The sequence below is a fragment of the Alosa alosa genome, chromosome 17, assembly GCF_017589495.1.
Source record: "Alosa alosa isolate M-15738 ecotype Scorff River chromosome 17, AALO_Geno_1.1, whole genome shotgun sequence".
In the NCBI taxonomy this organism is placed as follows: Eukaryota; Metazoa; Chordata; class Actinopteri; order Clupeiformes; family Clupeidae; genus Alosa; species Alosa alosa.
Window position 1 is genome coordinate 13,575,699 of NC_063205.1, and position 10,888 is coordinate 13,586,586.

Genomic DNA, 10,888 nt, shown 5'->3' on the forward strand with positions numbered 1-10,888 from the left:
TTTCAAGTTCACATTGGAACACCACTGGTCAGTGCTAGCATTTGTAATGAAAAAATATCACTTTGATTAATCAAACATGAGAATCCTGCAGTCTTACGTCCTGGCCGCACCCATTCCTCCTCTTCATTTCATTCCTCCCTGCATCTTTCTCTATCCCCCTCTCTTACTTTCATTTCCCTTTCCTTTCATTTCCTTTCCTCTTCAATCATCAGTCTTTACCTCTCTCTCCTCTGTCCATTTGTCTCAATCTATAAAGCGAAAGTGTTCTGATTAGCTGTTTGTAATGACATTTTCCTGATCTATCGCTCTTGTCTTTTGCGCCCCTTCTGTGTATGTGTGTGTTTATGTGTTGTGTGGGTGTGCTTGCTGCTAGCCTCTTTTCTCTCTCTCGCTCTCTCTCTTTCTCTCGCTCTCTCTTTCTCTCTCGCTCTCTCTTTTTCTATCTCTTGCTGTCTCTTTCTCTCTCTCTCTCTCTTTCTCTCTCTCTCTCTCTCACTCTCTCTCTTTCTCTCTCGCTCTTTCTCTCTCCTCTCTCCTCTCGCTCTCTCGCTCTTTCTCTCTCTTCTCTGTGTGTGTTTATCTGATAAGGCATTGGCTCCCATGGGCTCTGGCCAGGAACAGGTGTAATATCATTGCCACCGCACTAAATGAATTACTCTCAGCTGGCTCTGTTTCCAACGGGGGGTCTTTATCTCGCCACGACGCCCCTGTAAATTCTCCATTGGACGCTTCATCAGATTAAGTTACGCGACGCGCCGTGTCATTCTCACTAACCTCTCACTGCTCACACTTCTGTGCGACTCTATACCATGCAGTAGTGGAGTGGACTCAGCTGACTCCCTCTTGTGTTAACATCAGCTTGTCTGTGTGTTTGCCTGCCATTGATTTGCCCTATAAACAGTGTGTGCATAATATTGGTTTCCTCAGGCCTTTTAAAACACACACTTTGATTGCGGGACAGATGTAAATATCGGCACAGCATTTGTGTCTGCGAACGCAAACACACATGACTTTTACAATCCACCAGTCAGTCCCGGCTTAATTAGTTTTTCGGCTGTTTTGTTGACGCCTTGGATGTAGATGACATGAAGGCTTAGCACATGCACTTATTGCCTGTAGTGTTCTAGTGTTTTTTTCTCTGCTTTTGTTTGGCTATTGATGAATTAAGGCAACGGTCATGGTCTTATTAGGGCATTTTAGCAACCCGAGGTGCTTCAAAGCCAAACCTCATGTAAATCTATATTAAATGAGGGTTCCCAAACAAATTAAAAGGACTTGATTGTATGGGCAGTGAGGCCAATATCATTGTCATCATCATTATCGTCATCATCATTATCATCATCATCATCATCACTGTTGAAGCTCTGGGACCTACCACTATAAAATCCATCATTTAGTTGAACATACATTTTTTGATTTCCTTTGGTTTCTTTAGTGTACCTCGGTCATTATGAGAAAGAATAAAAAACGGAACTCTAGCCTCATACAGAAAAAACTCAGGAAGGGCATTTTTTTGTTCCTACAAGTCAGCGGAAACAACGGTAATTTTGACCTCCTGCCGTGTGGCTACATCGAAAGGGTCTGGATGGAGGTTAAATGTTAATCAGTGGTGACAGAAGCGTCGGGCATTAGCACGCCAATTTGCCAGCCAGAAATCTCAGGGACGTTGCTAATCAGCTTTGCGTGATCAGGCCCATGTGCGTTTGCATGATAATGCCTCCATTATGCCTCCCAAAGCCGCTAATCAACTCACCGAAAAAAAAAGTGGAAATTCGGCGCCCCTGAGTTTCCTCTCCGCCTTGATCGCTCCTCCTCTTCCTCCTGCTCCTCTTCATCCTTCTTTCACACACACACACACACACACACGCGCACACACACACACACAAACAGACAGACAGACAGAATCCCGGAAAAACATATGGCCATACTCAAATGCTGGACATGTAATGCATGCGTGTGGTCCCTTTTGCATAGAAACACACGGTAACACTTTACTTGACGGGTGAGTTCATAACACATTCATAGCAGCTGTCATAAACTGCACATAAAGCATTCATGACTGTTTCATGAGACATGACTCAACATTCATACCGACCCTGTCATGAATGTGGAAGACAGAACAATGACAACTTGTCAAAATAAAAGTCCAACAATCGCAAAGCATCATTGCCGTTTTTGTCCCAAACCTCTTACCTGATCATGTCACATACTGGTTAGACATTCCCAGTAGCAAAAGATGAGAAATCATCTGCAAAGGTTACATCATAAAACAAATACATTTTTATGAAACAAAAATTATTTGCTTGACCATGTTCTGTCTTTTTGGCACTAGATTAGCCCATTGACTCAGATGTGTCGTGATCAAGTAAGAGGTTTGGAACAAAAACGGCAATGCTGCTTTGCAATTGTTGGACTTTTATTTTGACAAATTGTCGTCGTTCTGTCTTCCACATTCATGAAAGGTTTGGTATGAATGTTGAGTCATGTGTCATGAAACAGTCATGAATGCTTTATGTGCAGATGACAGCTGCTATGAATGTGTTATGAACTCACCAGTCAAGTAAAGTGTTACCAAACACACACACACACACACACACACACACACACACACACACACACACACTCTCTCTCTCTCACTCACTCACACACACACACAAACGCACACGCACATGAACATCTCAATTGCAACATAGCCTGATGGACTGATATCTATTCTACTCTTTAAATACTGTAATTTCACAACTTTTTCCTTAAATACTGTCATTTCACCCCTCCCAAACTGTTGTTTTAGTTATCATTATTGTTATTTGATTTCTTTTTGTTTTGTTTTTGTTTTTCCCTTGTTTACCCTTACACCCCCTTCCTGCTCCGGTGCCTGGCGGCTGGCGTCTCCAGACTGCTGTGTGCACTGCATCCTGGCGTGCCTGTTCTGTGAGTTCCTGACACTGTGCAACATGGTGGTGGCGCAGGCGTCGTGCGGCACGTGCACCTCGGAGGCCTGCTGCTGCTGCTGCTGTGCCGACGACCTGGGCGACGACTGCAACTGCCCCTGCGACATGGACTGCGGCATCATGGATGCCTGCTGCGAGTCCTCCGACTGTCTGGAGATATGCATGGAGTGCTGCGGCATCTGCTTCCCCACATAAGAAGAGCGGGTGCTTGCTTGCTCTGGGGGCAAATGGAGATATGCCCCTCTTACTTCACACGCACATATGAACACACACACACACACACACACACACACACACACACACACACACACATACACACAAACACCAACTGACTCAACCATTGACTACAACAGGAGGAAGAGACACATGGGAGAAATCTGAGACAGAGTGTGTGAACACATAGGTGTGCTTATATGACTTTATTCATGGATGTGTGTGTGTGTGTGTGTGTGTGTGTGAGAGAGAGAGAAGGGGTTGGAATTGGTCACAATTTTTCATTTACAAAACCATCTTTTCAGGCCATTGAAAAACATCTCCCAATTCTCTCTTCCATCAGTCAAGCCATCCAAAGAAAGACTAAACTGATACATGATATCATAGTATACTCAAAGTATAGGAATAACACATAAAAGTTACATTTAATGCTGTACATGTACATCAAAAATATGCTATGTTATGCTTAATACCTTATATTGCTTTACATTCAGTTCTTTTGCTGTCGTTTCAACTGAATCATTTCAAGAAGTTTTACCGATTCTACCTGCATTGCCAAAGGACTCCCATGGAACCTTTGTTTTGTTATGAAATCTGTTATATTCAGTAGTTCGCTTACTTACAATAGAGGACCTAAGTTAAAACTGTCTTTTCCTGAATGACATGGTCACGGACTGTTGACTGGTCACCTTAAGGAATTTGTGGCCATGAAGGCCTGCTCCTTAGCATTGATGGCTTTGAAGTCATCACCTTGATGACCTCATCGTTGGGCTGTTTCTAAAGCAGAAATCAGTCTTGTCTAATGAGATTTTGTCAAACTACTTTTAAGTCTACTGTAAGCTTTCAATATTTTGGTCATAGCCAGCATCAAACTGGTGCCCAATTGTGGACTTCACAAGCAATCTTTTATGCCAGATAATTCAGCATCACCAACACTATACTGTATGTTATGAGCCCAATTCTTCTGCAGTTATTCTCTGTACTGATTTCAAATTCTGGCCGAATGACTCAATGAGATAATAACCCTATTGATGTCTTTTGCGTGGACATATGGTCCCTTTTTAATAATTTCTTAGCAGTTTACTTAACAATATTTTATTTTCCTTCAGTTGTCTTGCCTATATATGTTTTTTGTTTAACCCACAGTCATCAAAAGGTTTTATAGGGGTTAAACACAATTCTTATGTGTTAATAGTTTGTAATGCACTTTAACCTGCAGTATTAAAATGTTTGTAATGCTATCCAAAAAAGGTGGATGCAAACTCAAAAAGAATTAATGTGTTCTCATACCTGACGAAGAGGTGACCTATAGTCAGATGCTAGTACATATTTGATTAGAATATTCTAGCATATCGAGGTGAATCAGTGTAGTTTAAATATAACCCAGTCATTAGATACTAGATTTAAACCAGAGAAAGATCAGTATTTTTGTATTTTTCTAATTCCATCTACTATCTCCTTTAGAAAGAAACTATTCAAGGAAATCACCTTCGACAAAGAGTTCTAGGTTTTTTCTTCACTCTCTTTGGTGTAATTTATTGCATTTTTGTTAACTGTCAAGGTTTACATGCTCACTAGTCAACAAGAACGAAAAACAAAGCATTCAGGTGATTCTAGTTGCGTAACTGACATCCATATGCCACTACATAGAGTAGATATGGCACCCCTGCCTCTCTCACTAATGAAATGCTTTTGGCAGACATGTGCACAGGAAGAAGTGGTTAGGCAATTAATGAATGGTGATGGAGGCAGATGAGCTCGCAATTCTGTGCATTTTTATGGCAATTTCATTTTCATATGCAAGATATGTGAAATCCTCTGCAATTTCATGGAAACGGATTCCATAGAACCTTGTTACTGAAGAATGGGAATGACTGACTGGTCTTGAATCATTACCGCAATGCCAATCATTTTAGTGAAACTTTTTTTTTTAAAGTCAGAAATCATCCTTGCTGTGGACAATGTCACTTCCTAAAAAAGTCTCAGTGGATCCATTATAATATGGTCATCCATTCCCTGTAGTAAATGTTTAAATAATGGCAGACACTAACTCTTCCTCTGTAAGCTTAGCTGAGTCTGTATTCCTATTCTGTCTTTTAAGTGTCGGAAAGTTTTTTGTTTACGTTAAGTGCATTTACTGGATCATCCCAAAGAGATGCCTGGGGAAATATTGGAATTAGATCTATTTCTTTTACCAGACACATTGTTATATTGTTGAAATGTTCAAATACAGCACCTGATGGAACTGACCTGACCTGATGGAGGGAAAAAAACAATAAGAGGGTGACTCTGGAAACCTATTCAATACAGGGTGAATATAACAGATTTTTTATAGTGAATAGCATACTGTCAATATAGTCATTTGTTGACATTGTGAAAATATTTGTTTGATTACGTTATATTTTTGGACTGAGTTTTAGAGCTTTTTTTTCTCTAGATCTTTTTGGGTGTACTCTAAGGTGATGCAGACGTTTCTAGCAAGTCATCACATCTGTTTCATCAGCCATGTAATGTGCCATGCACTTGGGAGAAAACATTAGTATTTTTAGTGGTGCTCTGTCTTCCTCTGTCATATCTGCTCTCTGTTGTGCAGTGAGTCAGAACCTAATACACCTGACCTTATTCAGGTAAGCAAGATTGGATTCAGGACACACACAAAAAAATCATGCACTTCTAAAGACATTTTTGAGTTCCCCTGTTGGAGAGATCTTTTAGTTGCAATTGAAAACTCGCTGAAGGGTTATTTCAAGAAACTTTCTGACTTAAGTGGCATTTGGTGTTTATCCTTTTTTGAAATGTATTACACCCTTCAGACTCAAGATTCCAGAGTATTTTTTGCAAACAATCTAAGTCTGAGTGCAGTCAAACAGTGTACTGTAGTTGCAGAATTTTGGACTGAGAAAGTTCATGTTTTTGTGAGTTTAGAGTTTGTTTTTTTATCACTGAGAGGAGATATTTAAGAGGAAGGCTAATCACCTCTGGTTTGATTGATTAATTCATTACAACTCAAAAGAGTCCTACTGGAAACCATAGGAGGTGCCGCTGGCAGAGAAATACTCAACAGGAATAATGTGAAGAATTGTTTTTTTTTTTTTTTTTTTTTTTCCAGAGCATGGTTATTTAGTAGTACATGTATTTATCTACTTTTATCTCTCTCCCCAAAAGTAAGGTATAGTTTATTCTCTGCACAATTCATTTCCTCAGCATACTGTATATTAACCCTGTTGTCCATGAAGTAGATCACTAAGGTCTTAATAAATCTTGAGAATACATGTAATCCAGTTGTCTTTGGTCTGTCAATGCACATTTTCTCCATGACTTGTTATAGCACATAATTCTACATCAGTCTGTCTTCTTGTCTCTTTACTCCCTCTAACTGTCGCATTAAAGGAGCAGTCTGTGATTCTAATCACGTTACTTTTTCATCAGATTTCACAAATTGCTCCTCAAGGTCTGTCCAATCAGTGTTCATACACTGTCAAAGATTGTCACATGTGTGAGTTCAAGTAGTGTGGACTGTATGTGCAAGAGTTCATTTCTATATGGCAGTCCAGGAAAGCGATTAAGTTGGGGAAGAAATGGTTTCTGCACTGTACTGAAAAGAGGAATTGCTGTATGTTCCAGTGCCACCTATCCTCTCACAAACACTGGAAGGACAGACCTATTATTGGGTTTTTTCTTCATTGAATAGACCTCGGATTGTAGTGGTACTCCATAATCCGTCTCTATCGCGTTGCTGCTGTTGATCTTCTAGTTGTGCACTTGGTTGATATGATGTCTCAGACTTATATGGAGCTTGACAGCAGCAGAGTACAAACCTGTGGGTGTGTCGTGCAGATCTCGATTACGGTCAGTGGAGAGGAGGAGAGGTACTGGACAGAGAAGAGAGAGACGAGGGGTCGAGTTACTGTAAGGCGATCATACACAGAGAAACATTTTGAGCTCTAGGCGTGTCTCCAGGCAGAGTTCCTGACCAATGGTGTTCAAGCACTTTCCCATTGCTATTAGGCAAGATTATGGTGTACTGCTGGTGCAGCTATTTCACAAAAAAACATCTTAGAAAAGGGGAAAAATGCAACTATTGACGTTTCGGTCAGTCAGAACTTCATCGTTGATGTTGGGCAACATTTTTTTTATCTGGAGAACTCTGCACTCTGTTAGGATGCCGATCACGTCGCCATGGTATCCTGAACACAGGGACACGGCCGTCCGACACAAGAAAGGGGAAGGGGGGCATGAGGGTCGGGCCTGAGTACAGCCCTCCTGCTGAGCGACAACAACCTCTGACCTTTGCCAGACATCCCCCTTCACCTCTCAATTACCCCCCTCTTTTACACCCCAGCACTGCACCTTCACCCCATACTGTCCCACCTGCTGATGCAGAGACCTTCTCTCTCTCTCTCTCTCTCTCTCTCTCTCTCTCTCTCTTTTTTTTTCATTTTTTCTCCTTCTTTTGTCATTTTCTGCCCCGCTACGTCGCTGCTTCGCCCCAGCATATTACCATCTGATTTCACTAATGAATCCAGACCATATTGGCAGCAGGGCCATAATCACATGGGAGCATTCTTAGCCCAGACACATTCTCAGCTCAGCTCACTTCTCCTCTCCTCTCCTTCGTTCCCTCTATCCCTTCCTCCACCCACCATCCTCCCTTTTTTCCCTCTTTTTTTTATAAGAGAATGGACGCTGGGAAGAGGCGGCGGAGTGAAAACTCCAGGTAAGTGTTCGCTGACCTTTTCACAAAGTCGCTCACCTTTTCTCTCCTTCAATCAATCCCTGACAGCTCTCCACCGTGTGCCTGCGCTTGTAATGTCACAATTAAGGAGGTGTCATTGTGTCATTGTTTCCCTCTCTGTCCCTTTCTCTTCTCCCTCTCTTTCTCTCTCGCTCTCTCTATCCCTTCAGCTACCCCTTTCTCCCTCTCTCTCTCTCTCTCTCCATATCTATATGCATCTGGAGGTCTGAGAGCATATGTGTGGCTCAGTGGACCTCAGGTCATTTCGCTTACAATATTAAATAAGTCATTAGGGTGCCACGGCCACACTAGTGCCCAGTGCTCTCCCCCACTCCTCCTCATCCTGGCCCCATCATCATTCTCTCTCTCTTTCTGAAAATGAATATCTGCTGCCCTTAGCCATGGGACCAAATTACCACATCTACACCCCCCCACACACACACACATACACACACACACACACACACACACACACACTTATTTCTCTTGCCGTCGCCCATTTTTATCACTGTTAAATGTCATTTAAAAAAAACAAAAAAACAATAATCACATACATGACAAGATTAACCTTGTAGATTGTAGAAATAAAGTAGATTCTCTTGTGAACTGACAGTAAACAATCTGTAATTGAAATAAAAGAAATCTAATGAGGTTTCCATGGCATCGCAGAACTGCGAAACAGGAAACAGAAAGGCATGCCCGCATATATATAGTGATGTGTTTGTGTGTGTGTGTGTGTGTGTGTGGGGGGGGGGGGTAAACCACACAGCATAAGGACATAACAGTATCTCAGTATCTTCAGTTCCTGATAAAAAATTATGCTATCTCTCTCTGTGTGTGTGTGTGTGTGTGTGTGTGAGTAAGATGGGTGTTGAATGCTCCCCCACAACATTTTAGGGAAAAGGCTTGTTCCTCCTCTCAATGTCCAAGAAGCACAGCAGCCTGACACATGATGCATAATGCAACGCTGTCCTTTCTTCCCATCCATGTCGAAGTTTGAAGGACTCCCACTCTGTTGACTGGGGCTGTTGTATTAAATTAAATGAGCTATATGTTACAATGACACCTAATACTTAAAAGGAATGCTGCGGTCCAAATTCAAAATATTGGAGAGCATAAACTCTTCAGGGCATAATTCAAAATATGGCTTCTATTAGAACATATAGAGAAATATAATACTTGACTTGACTTACTTAACTGCTAATGCTATTAGGAAGGATATGTACATGAAAAGCCTAACTTTACTTACTTTAGATGTCAATTGTCAACATTTTAATCTAAGTTTATTGAACGGTAACCACATGCATAATCTGAGTAAATATAGACTCAAATTTGCAGTTTCTCTTGTATATCTCTGTCACATTTTCTTTTGCCGTGGAAATAAAACTAGTTCTACTTCTCCAGTGTGACTCATACCAACAGTAGCTGAGTTAGCAGGAGTGTCAGCCTCACACACGAGTGTTTCTCAGATATTCAGATATATTAGCCTTCCCAATCCAGCTGAACACGGACCCACAATGTATGAATGAATGTACGTACTAACATATTAAAATTACTTTCAAATTATTTAAAATACATCCCTACTGCTAGCCATGATAAATTAACTTAGTTTTAGGTTAGCTAACCTTAACTGAAGCTCAGGAGAAATTGGACCAAATTTACACCTGATTTAAAACTTTTTTCCGTTCTAAGCCTCCATCAAAGGCTCCATCAAATGCCTCTCTAATGCAAACTGTAGTCATATTCCTCTGGTCATGGAGCTGAAGCATGGCTAGCCTTTTTAGTTTTGGTTTAAATGTACACTATGCATTTTCAGGTATTTTTGGTGACTGTAGAGCTCCCTCTAGAGTCGCGATATATTTATATTTTACTCTGCTGTTGTAAATAGCAAACTTCTCATGGCTTGTTCCCCTGCACACAATGAAAATGCTTTTGTTGTGGAAGCGAAGGATTAACAACAGGCAAAAACCTATCTCCAAAGAGCTATATCTACTGACAAGGTAATGTTTCACGATTCTTGCGAGATTACATTACATTACATTACATTACATTACATTACATTTGGCTGATGCATTTTAGCCAAAGCGACTAACAACATGGTAAACAGTTTTTTAAAGTAATTCTCAACAATTTTAGGACACTTTAAAAAACGGTAGAGTACAGTAAGAATAAGTGCATCAGTGAGTGCTGTTTTTAACAGTTACGTGTCAGCTCAAGACGGCTGGTGAGTGCTAGGATCAGCAAGACTGGTTGTAAGTGGTGCTATGAGAGGAGATGTTCTCTAAAGAGCTGGGTCTTCAGGAATTTTTTGAAAATGGAGAGGGATATCCCTGCCCTTGTAGGCACTGGCAGTGTGTTCCACCAACGAGGAACAACAGATGAGAAAAGTTTGGATTGGCCTGAGCGTACCGGTGGTAGAGCTAGACGTCATTCGTCTGAGGAGCGCAGCGGTCTTGAGGTAGCGTATGTCTGTATGAGGGCATTCAAGTGGAGAATGACAGGAAGTGAATGGGAGAGAGAGTTGGGGTGGGATCTGGAAAGGACCACGGGGGGGTTGGGGGTATCGGCGATGTACGGTGCAGGTGCCCCAGCCCGTTGCGCCTCAGCCGGGGGCCCTGAAAATCTTGCATATTGTACCTTTAAGATGGTTTTAACACATCTTCAGATCATTTGCAGGCTTCCATGGCTGCAGCTGCTGTGTCTGGCCTTTATTCATCTGGCAATCAGGATGTTGAGATGCCAGTCTGGCTGTTATTGGGTAACTGACAAAATATAAACAGAAAAAATTCTATCATGGAAATTATTTTTTTAAATCGTGAATATAGAAGTGATAGAATTGATGTCACAGAAGTGTGTGTGTGTGTTTGTGTGTGTGCGTGTGTGTGTGTGCCTGTGCGTGCTTGTGTGTGTGTGTTTGTGTGTGTGTGTGTGTGTATGTGCGTGTGTGTGTGCCTGTGCGTGCTTGTGTGTGTGTGTGTGTGTGTGTGTG

At 41.5% G+C, this 10,888-nt stretch overlaps 1 protein-coding gene across 1 annotated transcript in view; it reads left to right on the plus strand.

Annotated features, from left to right (window-relative positions):
• Window positions 1-6,441, plus strand: part of mdfic (MyoD family inhibitor domain containing) — a 30,261-nt gene extending 23,820 nt beyond the window's left edge. The window contains exon 5 of the mRNA XM_048267526.1: window positions 2,896-6,441. Coding sequence (XP_048123483.1) covers window positions 2,896-3,146 — 251 coding nt within the window. The 3' untranslated portion in view covers window positions 3,147-6,441. The remainder of the gene's footprint in view (window positions 1-2,895) is intronic.
• Window positions 6,442-10,888: the final 4,447 nt, after the last annotated feature.